This window comes from Pan paniscus, chromosome X, assembly GCF_029289425.2.
Source record: "Pan paniscus chromosome X, NHGRI_mPanPan1-v2.0_pri, whole genome shotgun sequence".
NCBI lineage: Eukaryota > Metazoa > Chordata > Mammalia > Primates > Hominidae > Pan > Pan paniscus.
In genome coordinates, this window is record NC_073272.2 from 21,839,870 (window position 1) to 21,860,247 (window position 20,378).

Sequence of the window (20,378 nt, forward strand, 5' to 3'; positions counted from 1 at the left end):
AGACACAATTGGGGGTGCCTGCTCAACATTTAATTTACTGATAGTGCCAGTATGCCATCAAAAATGTTTAAGCTTGGCATAGTAACATGTGCCTGTAGTCCCAGCTACTCAGGAGGCTGAGGCAGGAGGATTACTTGAGCCTAGGAATTCAAGGTCAGCCTGGGCAACATAAAAAGACTTCATCTCAAAAGAATATTTAATGATTACTTTTGTAGGTAAAAGTTGACGTAGATCCTCAGTTCCACTTAGATGCACAGGCAAGACTGACCCAGAATCAGATATCCGTAACGAGGAAGACAGAGGATATTTAGAACATTCCTTCTGACTCCTGTCCTCTGGAGGGCAGGCTGTGACAAGGACATCATTAAGAATTTGCTCCAAGGTACTAAGACTTAAGAGGGTGCAAAAAGTTAAATGATTTTCAAAGGTTGGGTAAAATTTTGAACTAAATCTACCCTTTCCTGCTTTAAGCAGTCCCAGGAGATTGATGGAAACAGACAGCCCAGGTCAAGCACAGAAGTAATCACACCATCAGACAGAACACAGTCTAGAGGAGTGAGTGGGTGGGTGGTTTTAAACCTACCAGAGAGGCCTCTCCTCCTGAAAGGGCTTCTTTCCCAACATCTCCTGCACCAGATGTAGACGTAGATGTAGCTTTCTTCTTCTCAATGTTTCGAGTGGGTGAAGACTTGTAAGAAGGGTTAAGAGGGCCAAGAGGAGCTAAACGAGGACAGACATGGAATACTAGAAAGTTACAATATAACAGCCAGAAGGACAGAGAGTACAGATGGAAAAAGTAGAGCAGAGAGTTGGGAAGAACACATTTCTGTTAAAATATGACCTGGGCAATCAATATCATACTTTTCTATTGTACACAGGATGGATCTTACCCTAAAAAGGCTCCCATTATGACTCAAGAGTCAAGTTTATTCAAGTTTATTTCAGGGGTTAAAAGTCTGTACTTTGGAGCCACAGAGACCTAGCACTGCCACCTAACAGCTGGATCACCTTGGGCAGGTTACTTAACCTCTCTAAACATCGATTTCCTTGTGCACAAAAGGGTTAACATAGCAGATCTGACTGCTGTGCTTAGAAAGGCCTGTTTATAAGGGTGGCCCTTGGCTGGCATCTGAGAACTTAGATTTCAGGAGGGTTCCCACCATTAACTGATGGGTGTCTAAACTGTTTATACAAACAGTATGGTTTATGCTAAGCATCTGCTTTTCTTGTGGGAGTGTGGAATCTGGGTATGTGCCTGGGAGCGGATGCCTACATATCTAGCCCCCAGTAAAAACCCTGGGCACTGAGTTTCTAGCCAACTTCCCAGCCTGGCAACATTTCATACATGTTGTCACAATGTGTTGGTAGAGGAATTAAGCTCATCCCATGTGACTCCACTGGAAGAAGACTCTTGGAAATCCACACCTGGTTACTTCTGAACTTAGTCCCATGCACCTCCTCCATTTGCTAGTTTTTTCATGTTTCCTCCTGCTATAATAAATCATAGCCATGGGCCGGGCATGGTGGCTCACCTGAGCTTAGGAGGTTGAGACCAGCCTTGGCAACATGGTGAAACCACAGCCCTTCAAAAAATACAAAAATTAGCTTGGCATGGGGGCACACTCCTGTAGTCCCAACTACTCTGGAGGCTGAGGCAGGAGGATCGCTTGAGCCTGGAAAGTTGAGGCTGCAGTGAGTCAAGATCGCGCCACTACACTCCAACCTGGGTGACAGAGAAAGACCCCATCTCGAAAAAAAAAAAAAAAAAAAAAAAGCTAAGAAAGAAAAAATAAGTCACAGCCATGCGTGGAACTATGCTGATTCTTCCAAGTTCTCCTAGCCAATCATCAAACCTGGGGTGGTCTTGGGGAACTCTGGCACAACTAGTGTCAGAAATGGGAATTGCTGAAATGACCCTGATTTGCTGAAACGTGGTAAAATCACATTTTGGGAAAAGGACAAAAGGGTGGAGAACAAACTTGTGATGCCTGGGTGGCTATGAAGTTATCCATGGTATAAAACAGCAGCTGAGCTGTTGTGAGAGGTAAAAGTGACCTACGGAATTTAAAGATGACCAAGACAGCTCCAAGAGAGTTGGCTTGATGGATCCCCCTGGCTGCTTTTGACTGTAGCATGCTAGCTAAAGTGAGGGAAAAAGCACAGCCCAAGTGATGCCTTTGGTTTTTGTTTTCTCCTCCAAGTGAGAGTTAGACACAACCTCCTTGCTTTTTGCCAGCAGTGGGTAGGCTGGAATTTAAACTCCAAATATTAGAACCAGAACAAGTCTCTGTAGTAGATTTTTCTGCTATGACTTTTGTCTAATGGAGCCTCTTAAAAAGGGGAGATATGAAAAGACAGGCAATTTCTAGAAAAAGACATGCTTCTGGAGTTTTAAAAATCGAGTAGGGACCACTACAAACATAGAATGCCCTTCATGGGGCCCAAAACTGTAAAAAGATTCTGGATGCTGCTAGACTGGGTCACATACAAGTGCCCACAAGACAGGGCTTGTTCTCTGATGGGACCATCCACAATCAAGCTGCTCATTGGCTCTATTATTTCTGATGCAGAGTCTGATTATATTCCCAACACATGATTCCTACAAAAGCTCCAAGTCACATCACAGGCAATGTGACTCTTTCAGCCATCCCTGACAGACTGAACTCCATCCCCTCTGGGGAAAGTGTCACTGCTGTTGATGCTTTGTGTTTAATTTTCTGGAGTAGCTGCAGTTTGTAATAGACTGAGATCCTGACTATATTTCCTCTACCTTTCTCTCACTACACACGTCAGTAAAGCAATTTGTTAAATGCAGCTGTCACTGGAAAGGGATTGATCTTTTCTAGGCTGCTCACTGGATAAAATGATCAAGATGAAAGGGCTCAGAGGTGATACAAACCTACTTTAAAACGTTTTGAAAACTTAGGATTTTAGCCTAATACCTGAACACAATATATCTTTCTGGTTAAGTTGGATAAAAATGGGTTTTAAGAAATGCTTTTGTCCTTTCTTTGAAAGGTCTGGGTGAGAGTAGGGGATGATTAAGAAAATGTAAAGTTTTGATTATTGAATAGGACATGGAGAAAAACAACATAATCCAACACCTGGGGTAAAAATGATACAGGGATACGGAAGGACATTTGTGTTCTGTTTTCCATAACTGCTCCTGGAAGCGCTCTCCTTCCTGAAGGAAAACTCCTTGTGCTGAAAGCACCTTGGACTCAGACCCATGGCTGAGCCTAGATGGCATGTGACAGCATGACTATGAGCCGGCAGGAGTGGGGCCAGTTCCTACCTGTCCCCACAGAACACCTCCAGATGCCATCTGCACTTGCCAGGAAGATGAAGTAGGGTCACTGGTAGAACTGTTTGGGACTGATGGCCTCAGGCAGCCCCCATAAAACCTGGGACTGAGCTGAATTACCTGCACTGGACTGAGCATCCTGAGGCACCAGTCACCACAGTGGGAGGCCACACTGGGGACTGACTGACCAATGATACCCTGCTAGTGTGCCCTAACATCTTCAACTCTTTTTTTCCAGGGAACCACATGAGCCCTTGGGGATCATAGTTCCTATGTGCGTGCCACGATTATCATGACACGGCGTAAGGCCTGGAAGGCATTCAGATCAGTTTCAACTTACTGGCCAGAGCTTTTCTGGGCCTGAGCTGATGCCACAGGCCAGGTAAAAAGATTCATACAGCAACTGATGGAGGAGGCCACCTGGCTGCCTCAAACAGACCTTTCTAAGGCCAGGTGCAGTGGCTTAAGCCTGTAATCCCAGCACTTTGGGAGGCCGAGGTGGGAGGATCGCTTGAGTCCCAGAGTTTGAGACCAACTTGGGCAACATAGGAAGACCCTATCTCTACAAAAAAAAAAAAAAAAAAAATTAGCTAAGTGTGGTAGCACACACCTATAGTCCTAGCTACTCAGGAGACTTAGGTGGGATGATCACTTAAGCCTAGGAGGTTGAGGCCACAGTGAGCCATGATCATGCCACTGCACTCCAGCGTGGCTAAGAGCAACAGAGCAAGACCTTGTCTCCAAAATAAATAAATAAATAAATAAATAAATAAATAAATAAATAAGAAAAAGAAAAAGAAAAGAAAGAGAAAAAAAAAAAGACAGACCTTCTGGTTAATGAGATTTGCTTTAACTGCTAAGTCCCAGAACCCCTAAAGGACATAACTGAGATCAATACTGCAGGATGGTCTCACCCCCCGCTATGTGGGGCCCTACTGAAAAATTTTCTGTAAAGACACCTTGGCCAAGGGTCAAGTGGGTGAGCTGTGCAAAAATGAGTTAACATAGCAAGCCTGACTGCTGTCCCTACTAAGGCCTGCTTACAAGGTTAGCCTTTAGCCAGCACCTGGGAACTTACATTTTAGGACGATCCCCCTTTAACTGTTGAGGGGCTCACAGGGCATAAACAAACAACATGGTGTATGTTGAATACCTGCTTTCCTTCTGGGAACCTGGAATTTGGGTATGTGCTGGGCACAGAGTACATGTGACCAGCCCTCTGTAAAAACCGTTGGCACTGAGTCTCTAAAAAGCTTCCCTGGTTGGCAACATTTCATATATGTTGTCGTAACTCATTGCTGGGGTGAAAGGCGTCCTGAGTGACTCCACCAGAGAGGACTCTGCAAGCTTGTGCCTGGTCTTCCCAGGACTTTGTCCCATGTGTCTTTCTCCTTTGCTGACTTTGCTTGCATCCTTTCACTGGGGATCCTGTGAGTCTTCCTAGCAAATCACTGATCCTGGAGTTGCTCTTAGGGAACCCCAACATATTCCTTATTCTCGAAATGGGGTACTTCCTACTTGCTAGGGTTTTTTGATACATAATTCATATACCATAAAATTCACCCTTTAAAAAGTATACAGGACAGGCATGGTGGCTCATACCTGTAATCCTAGAACTTTGGGAGGCCAAAGTAGATGGGTCGCGCTTGAGCTCAAGAGTTTGAGACCAGCCTGAGCAACATAGTGAGACCTTGTCCCTACAAAGAATCCAAAAAATTAGCCAGGCATGGTGGTGTGTGCCTGTAGTCCCAGCTACTTGGGAAGCTGAGGTGAGAGGAGGGCTTGGAGTTCGAGGCTGCAGTGAGCTATGATCACATCACTGCATTCTAGCCAGGGTAAAAGAGCAAGACCCTGTCTTTAAATACATATACATATATATACATATATGTATACGTATATGTATACGTATACATATACACATACAATTTGGAGGTTTTGCTACATTTGCAAGGTTGTGGAACCATAACCACAGTCTACTTCTAAAAACATTTTCAAGATTCCCCAAATAAACTTTGTCCGTTAAGCAGTCACTCCCCTTCCTTCCCTCCTCCAGTCTCTGATAACCACCATCTATTGTCCATCTCCATGGATTTTCCTATTTCAGACATTTCACATAAATAGAAGCACACAATATGTGGCCTTTTGCAACTGGTTTCTTTCACTTAGCACATTTTCAAGGTTCATCCATCTTGTGGCATGTATCTGTATTTTTTTTTTTTTTTTGAGATGGAGTCTCGCTGTGTCACCCAAGCTGGAGTACAGTGGTGCAATCTCGGCTCACTACAGTCTCCACCTCCTGGGCTCAAGTGATTCTCCTGTCTTAGCCTCCCGAGTAGCTGGGATTACAGGTGTGCACCACCACACCCAGCTAATTTTTGTATTTTTAGTAGAGATGGGGTTTCACTATGTTGGCCATGCTGGTCTCGAACTCCCTACCTCAAGTGAACCGCCCACCTTGGCCTCCCAAAGTGCTGAGATTACAGGTGTGAGCCACCATGCCTGGCCTGTATTTCTTTTTATAGCTGAATAATATTCTACTTTATGGGTATATCATATTTTCTTTCCACTTTGTGGCTATTGTGAATAAGTTTTTGTGCAAACATATGTTTTTAATTTCCTTGGCTGTATACCTAGGAGTGGAATTGCTGGGTCGTATGGGAACTCTATGCTTAAGTTTTTGAGCAACGGTCAGACCGTGTTCTACAGTAGCTGCATCATTTTACATTCCCACCAGCAGTGTGTGAGGGAAGAGTGTCTCCACACCTCCACCAACACGTGGTTATTTCCCCTTTTAAAAAAATTCTAGTCATCCTAGTGGGTGTAAAGTGGCATCCCACTATGGTTTTGATTTGCATTTCCCTAATGATTAATGATGTTGAGCATCTTATGAACTTATTAGCTATCTGTACAACTTATTTGCAGAAACAGTATAACTGTTTGGAAGCAGCTACAACTAGGCAGAAGTTTTATCTCATTTATGTATCATCACAACTGAGTACACTATCTGGAGAACAGAGAGTAGACCTGACCTTAGGTGGACACAGTGCTGCTCATCTGGAAACAAAGAGAATGCCAGCCGCCACAAATCCTGACATGATGACTTGATCTGCTTTGATAAAGGCAGGGCTTTGATGGTCTGGTCCAGTGTTTCTCAGACTTCAGTGTGCAGGCTAGGTGGGGCCTTCCAACCAAGCTCCTAGATGCTGCTGCCATTGCTGGTCCATGGACCACCTTTTGAGTAGTGAGGCTAGAAACTTCTCAAAGTTTCTAGCTTTCATTCTGTGCTAATCATTGTGCTATCTCATTTGCATGCACTCTCTCATTTAATCTTCAAAATAATTTAAAATAGCTCCATCTTGTAGATGAGAAAACTGAGGCTTAAAGAAGTTAATTAACTTACCCTCAATGGTGAGAGCTAGTGAGTGGTAGAGCTGGCTATGGGACACCCCAGACTGGTCTACAGGCTGTTTTGCCACACCGTCTCTTAAGAAAAGTCTACTAACCTCCAGAGTTCATCAAGTGGGGTTTTCTTCCCCTAAAGAACATGCTCTCACTCATAAGATAATTTACTCACCTCTGTGACACTCAAAAGAAACATAAAACAGCAAAACACTGGTATAAGACGTTATTAACCAATGAAGACTTTTCACAAAGCCAGCAAATAGGAAGCAAAATCCAAAAATTCAGGAGTAAATCCTAGGCTGACCAACACCTCTTCGGGCATTTTCCTTGGTGTTACCAGCTTAGCCTCTTTTACCTGAATCATTGGCCTGCCCAGAGAGCATGACTGAAGCTCTGCTTCTGGCTAAAGAAGACTGTGTGGGTGTCAACAGTCGCGAAACAAGAATGGCTTCCATTGGACTAAGGTGCATGTGATGAGCTGAGGGATGGAATCAAATGAAAATTTTAAAAAGCAAAATTAAAACAAAACAAAATAAAACATTTAAACAACACAATGCATGGTGCAAATTAACTTTTGGGTGGCAGAACATGGAAAATAAAAATATTTGAACAAAGGATGGATTTGGAATTTGTCATCGTAAAATAAAACAAATAATGTGTCCTTTAGAGTTTGGGAGAGTGCATTAATTGTCACTAGGTACCAAAATCCATTCAATATGCTATTGCAGTACAGTAACCTGTATCACTCAGAGAATTAGCCCACCTCCCAGATGTAATATGGACTCAGGAAATCATTTATGGCCAGGCATGGTGGCTCATGCTTGTTATCCCAGCACTTTGGGAGGCCAAGGCAGTCGGGTCACCTGAACTCAAGAATTTGAGACCACCCTGGGCAACGTGGCGAAACCTCGTCTCTACAAAAAATACAAAAAAATTAGCTGGGCATGGTGACATGCGCCTGTAGTCCCAGCTACTTGAGGCTGAAGTGAGAGGATGGCTTGAGCCCGGGAGGCAGAGTTTGCAGTGAGCCAAGACTGTATCACTGCACTCTAGCCTGTGCAACAGAGAGCCTGTCTCAAAAAAAAAAAAAAAAACAACAACAACCAAAAAACCTTTACTCCAAGTAGAAAACAAATTATGCCTATAAAACACTTGTTTTAGGTCCTGCGCTAAGAAGCATTTCATAACACACTGATTTTTAAATAAAATGTCATCTTGTAATAGTATAAAAATATATCTTTTCATACTTTTTACATGTCAATAAGGGTAAAAATTAAGTGAGAGGCACAAAAATACAAACAGCCAACTGATTATCAGCTTTAATGAAAGACAAATAGTAGTATTCATAATCTGGAAGTCAATGACCAAAATATTTAGATCAGTTTTGAATGTATTATATATGGCAATGAATTAACTTTTCCCTCACTCTGTATTCAGCTCTTCATCACTTCCAGGTTCCTGGTGCTTACCATGAACTGCATCACAGATCAGTAGCGTTATGAACCTTATAGGGTCTCTGACACACATAATATGCCTCTGGGATAGAGGTACAAGGTCAATGTCAGTGGAAACAACCAGGAAGGCACACCAGCCTCTGCCAAGTCGCAACCAGCCTTTTGCTCTGCCCTTGGTGATAACTTGTGCTAAACACTCCACTGGCACCTGATACTTCTTCAATGTTGCTTTAGAATAAACATTTAGTGCATGGAGAGCTTCCGTCATTTCCTTAACCTGTATACTCTGAAAGGTATAAACAGACTTTCAGTGACTTATCTGAGCCTTTGTGAGAATGCAGACCGTGTTAAATCTACTCAGGTTCTGGAACTGGCACACGTCCCATACACATCATCTCCTAACTCAAAACAGAGCGCCACCCAACCTTTTCCTCTTTTAGAGGCCTCATTAGTTCTGTGCTTCTCTTTTCATCTACAAAATGGGCAGGCCTATAAACCACAGATGACTGCAGAACCCCATTTTTTCACATATCTAAGCCTCCCATATAACTATAACTTATCAATTCTGCTCTTTCTGGCTAATCAACTGTATTCCATCATTGACCAGGCAGTTACTTTAATGGTCACATCTGCCCACTGGTTAATTAATTCCTGGGCAGGATAACTCCTACATGCAATGTGGAAAACAGAACAGTCTCTTTCAGACTGGGAGACTGCATTAATTCCTACCTCTATTCAACAACGACCTGGCTCTAAAGAGCCGTGCCACGTTCCAAAGTCCCACTGACAAGGCCCTAAAGCTCCCACATTCAGACCACAAGACTAGGACAATGATGGTATCTGCAGAAGGCTCAAGAGGAGACTCTCACAAAGACGAACGTTAAGATGCTCACACCAGAAAAGAAACAAACTAGAGAGACCAAGTCTACATGTTCACTTGCCTCGGTCTGGGGAATAGGATATTGCCACGGTGGACGAAGACAGGCGTTTACTCATGGGAGGCTCCGTCGGCTTTGGCAAACTCATAGTTGATGTTGAAAGTTTGTCACATGCTGCAGAGAAATGCATTAAAGACATTGGTATTCATCACACTACTGTAGAACCAAGAAACACATATCCCGAAGTGTCCTTCCTGTCCTCATCCACGCACCTCCTAAATGTTGTGGCACAGCATGCTCTGCTTTCATCATCCTGGCATCTCATTATCCTACTCTAGAAATGACCAGGCTACAGCAGCCCTTGGTCTGCAGCAAAATCTCTGCAACTTCTTCACTGTGTTGTCATCTTCAATTTCAAATGTTCAACCTCACTCAACTGTTCAACTGAAGCCCTGTTAATCCCACCAACAAATCATTTTCTTTTGTCTAGGGATTTTTGAGCATGCTCACATCACACAAAAACAAAACCAACTTGGACCCAGAGACAAATCACCACTGGAAAACGCCCTATGGTCTGACTGTCACCGCTTGCTGAAACCGACTCTTTTATGAAGGTTATCTGTAGCTCAGGTTGGAGAGAGATGAAATCCGTCCTCTCAGAGTTGTATTTAAAGCAGAACGGCCTCTTTAGCAGTTGGTTTTCCTTTTCTTACTTAGTAAGAGACAGATCAAAATGGTCCTTTTGCAAATGCTTTAACTGTTTGAGGTTAGGATTTTAACAGGCGACCCTGAGTTTGGTGTTCCTATTACGTTCCAGTCATTATTTCAGACGGCAAACAAAGAGATGCTGACAGTGCCCTGCCAAGCTAAGTTAGAGCCTGAGGCCAAAAGAAAAATGTGTGCTCTTGGTTGTAGAAAAAGCAAACTCGTCAATAATATTTTCAAAATCTACTCCTCTGCTCATCGTGTTTTCCCATGAGAACTGCCATAAGAACTGCGATGTTCTATAATTTCTGCTGACCAAATGACAATCTTAAATAATTTTTTTTTTGAGACAGAGTCTTGCTCTGTCTCCCAGGCTAGAGTGCAGTGCCACGATCTCGGCTCACTGCAACCTCCGCCTCCCGGGTTCAAGTGATTCTCCTGCCTCAGCCTCCTGAGTAGCTGGGACTACAGGTGCATGCCACCACGCCCAGCTAATTTTTGTATTTTTAGTAGAGACAGTGTTTCACCATGTTGGCCAGGATGGTCTCGATCTCTTGACCTCGTGATCTGCCTCAGCCTCCCAAAGTGCTGGGATTACAGGCGTGAGCCACTGCACCTGGCCCGATAATTTTTAATTAACTAAAGCTGAAGTAAAAGTACAATAAATTTGATTTGTGTAGAAATAAAACTATTTAAAGTTGAAATTATATGAGTTTTAATACTCTTACTTTTCCATTTTTCCATATTTTAAACTACTTTAATGTTTTGAAAAAATTAAACATTAGAAATTAATAAAACCACGTATATAGGAGTACACATTTTCCCTTTTGCTTCAGGCTCTGATGTGCTCAGCATGGCACCAGTCTTTAGAAATTTGTTGTTTATTATGGATTGTTTTGCATTAATTTGGATTTTAAAAAATATCACATTAAGATATTATTTTATCTTTATTACTGAGATTTTTGGCACTCCCTTAAATTGTATGCTCTAGTCAAGTACTGCACTCATTTCACCCTGGCCCGGGCCCTGGGTGCTGATTCCCAGTGGGTGATTACTGCACCTCTCTGCACCTTTCTTTTTTCTTTTTTTTCAAGACAGAGTCTTGCTCCGTTGCCCAGGCTGGAGGGCACTGGTACGATCTCACTGCAACCTCTGCCTCCCGGGTTCAAGCAATTCTCTTGCCTCAGCCTCCTGAGTAGCTGGGGCTCCAGGCACCCGCCACCACACTTGACTAATTTTTGTATTTTTAGTAGAGGCGGGGTTTTACCATGTTGGCCAGGCTGGTCTCGAACTACTGACATCAAGCAATCCGCCTGCCTCAGCCTCCCAAAGTGCTGGGATTACAGGCACAAGCCACCACGCCCAGCCCCCCTGCACCTTTCTTAGGGGGAAAGCCAGTGCCCACACTAGAGGTAAATCTGCTTGTGCAGCAAAACTGCCGTTACGAAGCACCCCCAGTAAGGATTATTCATTGTCAAAGGAATGTCAGAAACCAAGGATATTGATTCCTACTGCTAATATGACCTTCCGCATTGTTGGTAAATATTGCATCCCTTTTACAGCTTTTTTTTTTTTTTGCCAGTTGAAGATGGATTGAATTTCTAAAGTCATTATTAAATGGAAACAAAGTTTGGCTAGTTCTGTTCTTGATCTAGACCAGGGGAGTTTCCCAGGCCTGTATACAAAACAGACAGCCTATTAAATAAAATCAAGCACAAAGCCAAATTATCTAATTATTTGGATTACCAGTGTTAGCACTGATAAAATTCCTACCACTCCCTCTCAAACACCTCTCCAGGAATCTATCACTTTAACACTAAGCCCAAGTTTTCCATTCAGAACTCCGGGTGATTACAGGTTTTGGTAACCAGAAGTAATCAGAATGCCCTGCTACTTAATGTCTACAACAGATGATGAAGAGATTGTTAAAGATCTGAATGTGCAGAAATCCAACACTGACAAGATTTTCAAGGCAGACGTTAGTGAGTTGAGGATGAAATGTCTCCGGGGCACTAAGATGTAAGGCATGCACCACTCTATAATGACAGAGGAACAAAGAAATATGGGTATGTCATTCACATTGCTAGGAAAAAAAAATTGTGACAGGCCAGACTAAGAAACCAATTGTAAAAGTGCTTGACGCAGACATGGTGATGGGGGAGGATGATCAGAACAGTTATCACAAAATGCTATGGCACAGTGACGCTCGGATATACCGTTGGTGGACTCGGCAGCTGCGGCAGTGGTCCCTGCATCCGGAGGGAGGGTGCTGGCTGCTAAACCTAGAGGAGGGGGTGGGGTATTTTCTGATTCACCTACACAGCAAAAAATCAGAGCAAAGAGAGGTAAAAGAAAAAAGTCCCAATTTCTTGTTGCTTCTTAGTTTCTAATTAGGAAATTAGAAAAAGTAACTGAAATGGGTTGTTGACTTTTCAAAAAAGAAAAAAATAAAGTATATTTACTGCCCAAAGGTGAAAAGCACAATACAGCAAAGTCAAGAACTGTCCTGTAAACACAAATCCATTTGCTCTCAGATAGAGCTAGTACACACCTCCTGCATAACAGAATGCTAAGATCGCTGAAATGTAGTGAGACACTGAAAAGAAGGAAAAGCCATCCAGAGACTAGTAACAATCCATATATTAAATTATACATTTGAAAATTTAAAGATGAGTTTGAACTGGTAATGAAATAAGTCACCTTGAAACAAAGTCGAAAAAGCAACAAAAATTTAAAATGCAGCAGGAAATAGTCCAGCCCTTTTTGGAGGATAACTGCCACTGTGCTTTTCCTGATCGCATCTGGAACAGTGACAGAGCCTCCTGCCGTTTCCCTCCCCTGAAGTCAGAACATCCCTGGGCTTGCCAGCTGGGCCCGGCTCACTGGGCTCTGCGTTCAAAGTCTTCTCTTTTGCTCTCCCTCAAAGCCCAGTTTTTGTGTCAACTGCTGTTTGCTATCAAGAAGAATGCACAGATCCCCTTCATAACAAATGCATGCATAGGAATCTTGGCAGTTTTAAACATCACATCTGAAAGTGGTGCCTCTGAAAAGCTGTGCAAAGCATCCCCCAGATCCTGGAGACACCCAGTGGTGCCCATAATCCCCTGCCTGCTCCATTATTTCCCACCCAGGACCTGAAATACAGGGGCAACCCTACACTCACCATCATGTCCTCCGGGTCCAATGGCCAGTGGTGCTCCCCACGAATACTTCTTTTTCAGCTCCAGCTGCTGTGTGCGCTCCAGGGACCGGCGCATCATCGCCTCCAGCCGTTCCTACACAGTTCGTGTAAGGCAAGTGTTAACAAGATTAACTACCCAGCCCCACCACACTGCCTGCTGCCTCAGTGCACAGTGTGAGTCACCAAATGGGGCTTTCTGTGCTCAGCATCCAAAACCCAGGCATACGTGCTCTCTCTGCCACACCAGCGTGTTCTGAGTAGGTGGAGAGTAAACAATGCGGCTAGGCTAGCACTGGCTCTCAACCCAAACACCGTGTGTCCTGTCCCCTCCCCTCCCTGGGGAGAAGCTGCCCTAGGAATAATGCCCAATAAGCATTAACTCCTTGAGGCCTATCTCAAGCCATTTTGCCCTATCCAGGAGAGCTGGAATTCTGCTCCAGAACCAAGAGCATCCTTTCTAGTTAAAAGCATAAAACATTTTGCTTTGAGAAAATTTTAATGCAAATATAATTTGAGTTTTTGGGGTGATACATGACACTGAGATCTATTTTGCAAAGCTGCATTTTCATCTTAGAACTTCTTAAAGGGGAACCAACTGTTTTACATAGTGTGACGCTTTTCTGCTATATAGTAATCTGGGATAATATTGCATATTTCAAAATTTTCAAGAGGCAAGAGTAAAGAACCTTCTGGCCACAAAAAAAAAAAAAGCATCCATGCGTTCCCAGAGTTACTTAGGTGGAGGAGGCAGGGAGGCAGAACCCAGTAATTTTTAACCAGAAGAGAAAAACAACCATTAGGCTTCGGCTTCTCTCGTAACAGTATTTATCAAAAACACTCTCCTGTATTACCCAAATTGTTACTTTCATAAAGTTGTCCTTGCTGCTGCAGTGAAGGTGCTCTAATTCTGCACTCCCCACCACCTCCGTGACACTGCAAATACCAACTCCTCTCCCTATCTCCACTGGAGAAGGCCTGAGCTAGCAGTTATAATGACACCCTTTTGCCCTCATAAAACCCAACCCCGAGGTGCTCCAGGAACTGGGCTAATCATGGCCCATTCTAAAACAAAAAGATACAATTGTCATGGCTTAAAAAAATACACACAGAAGCAAAATTAATTTAGGACATCATCAACTGAGTAACCATGACTTAAAGATCAGGAAAGGCTCCTTTATGTCACACTTACTAGAAACATATAAAGGTCACTTAATAGGTATCTGGATTTATCCCTTCTGTCTATACCAGAGGGATGAGATGAGGATCTGGCTTCTCCACATCTCAGCCTCCTCTGCATAATTTTTCTCTGAATAGCACTTTGCTAAGAGACTGCCTCTCCAGGGACCTGTGAGCAGAAAGGGGGATTTTTACCTCCTGTAAGTCTTAGATTTGTATTAGCTATTAACTGTGCTCTTGTATTTGGCCTGAGACTCCACAATCGTGAGTATGCATGCCTTGGCAGAGTCCAGTCCTCACGACCCTGGCCCATTAAACGATGATGGCCAACTCTGGCAGTCTGCCTGATAAAAGCTGGGGCTTGGAAGGAAGAGAACTTCTCTGCCATGTGATGCCTCAAGTACAGCCACTCGAGATTGGGGCTGAATAGTATTTCATTATACGGTTTAACGTAAAGTATTTAACCAATGACCTAACTGAAGTGTTGAAACCTTTCATCCTAGAGTGAATTAAGTATTGGGTGGGTTACGGTAGATTTCCTACATGCCAGAAGGACCTCACAAAGTGGTCCCTTCTCTACTAGGGGACCAATGAAAACAAAGAATAGTGAGCTTCACTGAACCAGCCTGACCACTGATCAGCTATCTGGGGGTCACCCTTGTAAGGGAATGAGTGCTCACTGAAAGCCAGACCTGCCCCTGGACTTTTCAGTGGCCTCTAGAAAAACTACCCCTGCCATCCATCCCCAGTCCACTGAGCTGCTCCAAATCCCACCACTGGAGATTCATTCCTTCAGACCTTGAGGAGGCCGATGAAAACACAGTTGTCCCTGAGAGAAAGACACACTCACTTTGTATCACCCACTTTTGGAGAGATGATGAGAAATAGATGATAAGCAAGTTCTAAGAGAAGAGGATTTATGGAACCCCAAAAAGTCAGAATGGGGTGATTCATACATACAGAAAACAAAACTTGTCCAGTGCACAAGTCTTATTTAAGGTTAGTCCTGAATAGGTCAGTATTGCCTCGTGTTTGTGTGTACCTTTTTGTTCCTTCATATGACGAAACAGAAAGGATCTCAGATTTGGAATCAGGAGGTAAGGATTCAAATCCCACCTCTGCCTGACACTTTTTATCCCTGTGACCTTGAGCTAACATTTCAGTCCTGGGCTTCAGTTTCCTTGCCTATAAAATGGGGATGAGCTTACCTACATCACCAGATCACTCTAAGTCTATGGGATAATGACTAGTATGCAGTAAGTCCTTAACCAAAGCTAAGTGAATCTGAATTTAAAGAGGAAGATTCTTATCAGGACCATTTAGAGCAATAGTTCTCAAATCTGAGAGATCAGGTAGGAGAATCCCCTGGAGGAATTATTAAAATCCTGGGGTTTATCCCCAGAGTTTCTGAGTCAATAGGTCTGGGGTCAATAGGCCTGCTGAGAATCTGCATTTCTAACAAGTTCCCAGGTGCTGCTGGTCATGGGACCCCCAAGCAAGAGCCACTGGTTAGAGGAAAGGCTGAGCAACAGAAAGTGAGCATGAGAAAGTTCCATCACATTAGAAAAACAGCATTAATAAATATCAGAACTGCATACTGCAATTCCTGCCAAGTTCTGGTTCTCCTGAGTATCATCTGATGATCAACAGAGGATGGGGAAAGGGCAAGGCAAATCCTTGTCCCTAGAATCTCCTCTATTAGGTAGGGCTTAGTGGAAGGGTGGAAGGAAGGAAGGAAGGAAGGAAGGAAGGAAGGAAGGAAAGATAGGAAGGAAGAAAGATAGGAAGGAAGAAAGACAGGATAGATAGGAAGGAAGGAAAGAAGGAAGGAAAAAAGGAAGGAAGGAAAGAGAGGAAGGAAGGAAAGATAGAAAGGAAGGAAAGGGAGATAAGGAAGGAAAGAAGGAAGGAGCGAGCCTCACACTTGATGCCTTGAGGTCTGGCTTTAGATCTGTCTGGATGAACTTGGAGAATCACGACCAAGGTGACCCCGCTGAACTGGCTGAACAGTATTAAAGGTTGCCAGCAGGGCACATTCCAGACACTGTTACTCAGACAGCAGTCTCTGGCAGGAATGGGTGGTAGGGGGTGGCTGTGCCTCTTCAACTGCCATTATATGTGTTCTTTTTTTTTTTTTTGAGACAGAGTCTTGCTTTGTCACCTAGGCTGGAGTGCAGTGGTGCGATCTCTGCTCACTGCAACCTCCACCTCCTAGGTTCAAGTGATTCTCTCACCTCAGCCTCCTAAGTAACTGGGATTACAGGTGAGCACCACCAAGCCTGTCTAATTTTTGTATTTTTAGTAGAGATGGGTTTTCACCATGTTGGCCAGGCTGGTCTTGAACTCCTGACCTCAGGTGATCCACCTGCCTTGGCTCCCCAAAGTGCTGGGATTACAGGCATAAGCCACCATGCCCAGCCCATTACATGTGTTCTGGGGATGACACTGCAGGGACACACCCCCAGCGGTCCTCAGCAGGGATGTGTGCAGAAAAGAAAGAAAAGAAAAGAAAAGAGAGAGAGAGAGAAAGAAAGAAAGAAAGAAAGAGAAAGAGGCCTTTCTCTTTTCTGTTTAGCATAAGGAACATGAAGTTGGCTTTTCCAAATCCAATTTTCCAGGGCCACTGGTCAGGAAGCTATACTGCCCTGAGAATGGGCTGGCATACCGTGTTGTCAGCCCTAACACAGGTGACAGGAACTTGTTCTGGTAGCTTGGTTCCTGGGAGCTGTGTGGCACGTGAAGGTTCTAAGAACTTAAGGAGTAGGTGGCCTCCAGCAAGAGAATGAGTTTAAGGTCAGGGTGTCAAGTGGACAGTAGAACCACCCCACCCCTCCCTGGGACCCCTCCCTGGGACAGGCCTGACTACTCTTAAGACCTCTGCCAACTCTTAAGACCTCTGAGAGACAGGCCATTGGTGGTACCCACTTCTGCCCTGGCACAGACATGAGGGGTTATCAAGAGTGACATCATGGCAACCATAGGGATACAGAGCCAGGGCAGGGCTGGGGTGGGGTCAACAGGCCTCTCATGAGCTCCTAAGTATCAGACCCAGAGAGGCAGGATTTGGTGGGCAACAAACACTTTCCAACAGGCTAGAGAAGTAAAATGGCCTGCATAGGATGAATGATCTTCCTGCAGAGGCTTTTCTCTGGCTGACAGAGACAGAACATGACCAAAAAAAAAAAAAAAAAAAGACTTCAATCTGACACTGAGAAGAGAATGGAGAACATCCACAGCCAGGCACTGAGCAGGCTGCAGCCCTCCCAGAGCTCCCCTTGAATCATAGGGGCCAGTGCAGAGGGTTTCCTTTGAAGAGGGGCTTCCGTAATGCAGGCTGATCCCTTCTCCCTAAATGTCACCCACGAGAATGCCAAAAAGGCCTCTGTGCCAGCAGAGCACCGACCCAATGTAGCTAACAAGCCAGCCTGTGTGTGGCAAGTCCCTAAGCTACACCTGGGTCCCCTGGGACCCTGAGGGCAGGAGCAGGTGGCAGAAGGAGGCTGCTGTTTCCTTGGGTTGCTACACAACCACAGGAGGCCCAGCCCTCAGCCCTGCCCTGCTGTGCCCAGGGAGAAGAGGGAACCAAGCTCAGCTTGGGCTGACAAGGGTCGGTCGGGCAGCCTCCTGCTTCCCTCCACCACATTAGGGGTGCAAGGAAGCACACAAATAGAAAATTACCCAGAAGGGAAACCACAAAAGATTCAGCTGCATCAGGACCAACCATATGGCATAAAACTCCCTCACCTCCAAGAAGGGGGAGCTGTTCTACTTAATTTAACATGCCTCCAGCACTAATGTTCTGTAGAGAAAAATTATAAACAGAAATTGCCTCAAAAGCAGCCCCCAGTGACAATGCATATGTCAGAGCATGGGAAGTGTCTTATGTGACTTCACAGTACCCCTTCCTGGAAGCAGCAGTGACAAGCTTTCAAAATGGAGAGATCATGGAAGAAGAGGACAAGCTCTAAGTCATCAAGGAATGGAGGATGGGAAGAAAATGGGTGAGTCCAGCAACTCTTGACAAACACAGAAGTTAGGAAAGGAGAAATCTGTCCCAAGTTACCAAAACAGCCTATTATACTGTGGCTTTTTCCCATCTACTGACTCTGTTTCATAAGCTTTTGTGGGTAGCACCCTCTTGACCTTGCTTTAGCCAAGCTCAGCTGAAGTAACTAAACAGAATGTAACATTCCTGAACGATTACTCTGTGCTAGGTGCTTTGCTGGGCACTTTTACAAAAGTCACCTCTTTTAATTCCTGTAACTACCTCTGTTTTGGGCTAAGGAGACAGAGTTAGAGGGGCATGTGACTTGCCCCTGGCCACCAGCTGCTCAGTGGTAGAGCTGGCATTGGAGCTGACATTTGAACTGGGAGCAGATGAAGGCACAGCAATCAGACTGCAGCCAGTAACGGTGAACCATAGCTAAGACACTGGCTTAGACCTCATTTTCTAAGAGGAGGAAAGCAATCACCATGAAAGGGTGCTTCTTGGGCAAAGATGGGTCTGACTGTGTGTGTGTTTTCGTATGTGTTCTTTAAAAAAAAAAGAAGGAAGGGGTAAATATATACAGTGATAAGCAACTGTTCAGAGATTTTAAAAAATACTGAATTTGTACAAACATCTTCGAATCCTATAGGGTTGGAGATTACCAAACCTCTATATTGTTCATACTAAAAGATGAATCATTATACCTTATGAATAAAAAATTATCATCAACTGACATAAGGTTTTTATTACCTCCTAAAAATATAATCGTGAAGAAAATCTATAATCCAAATATGCTTTCTAAATATATTTTCAAAATTTAGTAATAAAGAACTCTAGGGGTAATTATGTGCCATTTCTTTTTTAAAAGGTAACTGGAAAGAGCAATTAAAGCAAAGAACTACATTAAAATTTAAATATATTAGCATCTTGGTATTTGAGGGTAGACTAATTTGCCAGTAGCAACTGACAGGATCACATTGTTCTCAACCTCACAAGCTCTTGTTCTGGCCTTGTGCCTGCCCTGGAGGCATGAACTCCCATCTGTAATCCTCAGATTCATCTCACCCAGCCGCTATCCACAATCTCCTCTGAGTCTCTTTTTTTTTTTCCCCTATCTACTAGACCACCAGGGACCCTTTGAGTCTTAGAGTCAGAAAAGGTTATGACTAAAAGAGGCATTGAAGACTGCCAAATCCAACCCTCACTTCACAGACACACAAATCAAGGCCCAGAGAAGCCAACCAGTTTGCCCAAGATCACACAGCAAATTAACACCTGAGTTGAATGGATAAGTCTCTGCGGTTCTATGTCGGTGCTGCTTCGAGTTTCATGTCATGCTGCTGAAAGAAGGCATGGGAGCCACCAAGGAGAAGGTGCACGGCAGGTCTCTCTCCTACCCCAGAGCTGGGCAGGATGCCCAGGCACTCTGAGCACCCTGCTGAGGGGGCTGGAAGGTGGCGGAGGGTGCACCTGGGCCTTACCTCCTCCTCCCGGAGCTTCTGTTTCCTTTTCTCTTCCACAGCCGCTCTCTTTTGGTCCTCCCGCTGCCGCTGCTCTTCCAGTTTTCGCCATCGCTCCTCCATTTGCTTTTCGTACTGCAGCTTGGCTCTTTTCTGTTTCTCCAGGATCTGTTGCTCCCGAGCAGCTGGGGAAGGAAAGTAGAAGAGAGGTGTCATTACCAGAGCATCCCATGCAGTTTGGATTAAGACCAAAAACAAGGAAGCAAGAGCAGAGCCCTAAAAAGAGCCTGGTAGGATCCTAGCATGCAGTGATTGAGATAAAGGGTTCTGGTACCTCTGCCACTAGCTGGGTAACCCTAAGCATGTTAGCTAGATCATCTCTCTGCCTCGGTTTCCTCCTCTACGATGTGGGGACAGTCATGTTTGCCACATCACAGTGTTGTTAAGATTGAACAAGATGATGACCGTGAAGTTCACAGTAAGTGCCTCCCCACGTGGGAGCTATGACTATGACGGCTGTCATTAAGTCAAACTTGTGCATAATGGCTAAACTATATGCTAGGTTGAGCAATGATGCTTATAAGGCTATGTTCATTCAAAAGCAGTTTAACTGTGTGTGCACCAAGCACCAGACACTGAGCTAAGTCAGGGGGTAAAACACACGAACAAAATTTGCCTTACCCTCAAGGCATTTACTAAGGGGCCCTTAATTCCACCTAGCCAAGGCAGGGAAGGGTTCCCTGGAGGAGGCAATGCTTGTACCAATCAGCAGGAGGCAGTGAAGAAGAGAAGAACCTGAAAGCTCCTCATTTGTCTCAATGCAATGGGGA

At 44.3% G+C, this 20,378-nt stretch overlaps 1 protein-coding gene across 8 annotated transcripts in view; it reads right to left on the bottom strand.

Moving 5' to 3' along the window:
• Window positions 1-20,378, bottom strand: part of MAP7D2 (MAP7 domain containing 2) — a 111,419-nt gene that overhangs the window by 36,876 nt on the left and 54,165 nt on the right. For 3 of the 8 annotated variants that reach the window (XM_034950627.2, XM_034950631.2, XM_034950634.3), the window contains 5 exons: window positions 19,570-19,733; window positions 12,907-13,018; window positions 11,960-12,058; window positions 9,102-9,212; window positions 584-744 (listed from right to left, as the gene is read on the bottom strand). In XM_034950627.2, coding sequence (XP_034806518.1) covers window positions 584-744; window positions 9,102-9,212; window positions 11,960-12,058; window positions 12,907-13,018; window positions 19,570-19,733 — 647 coding nt within the window. Of the gene's footprint in view, window positions 1-583; window positions 745-7,061; window positions 7,185-9,101; window positions 9,213-11,959; window positions 12,059-12,906; window positions 13,019-19,569; window positions 19,734-20,378 lie in introns of all 8 variants that reach the window. The other 5 variants (XM_055106101.1, XM_034950629.3, XM_034950630.3 and 2 more) reach the window with 5 other exon arrangements.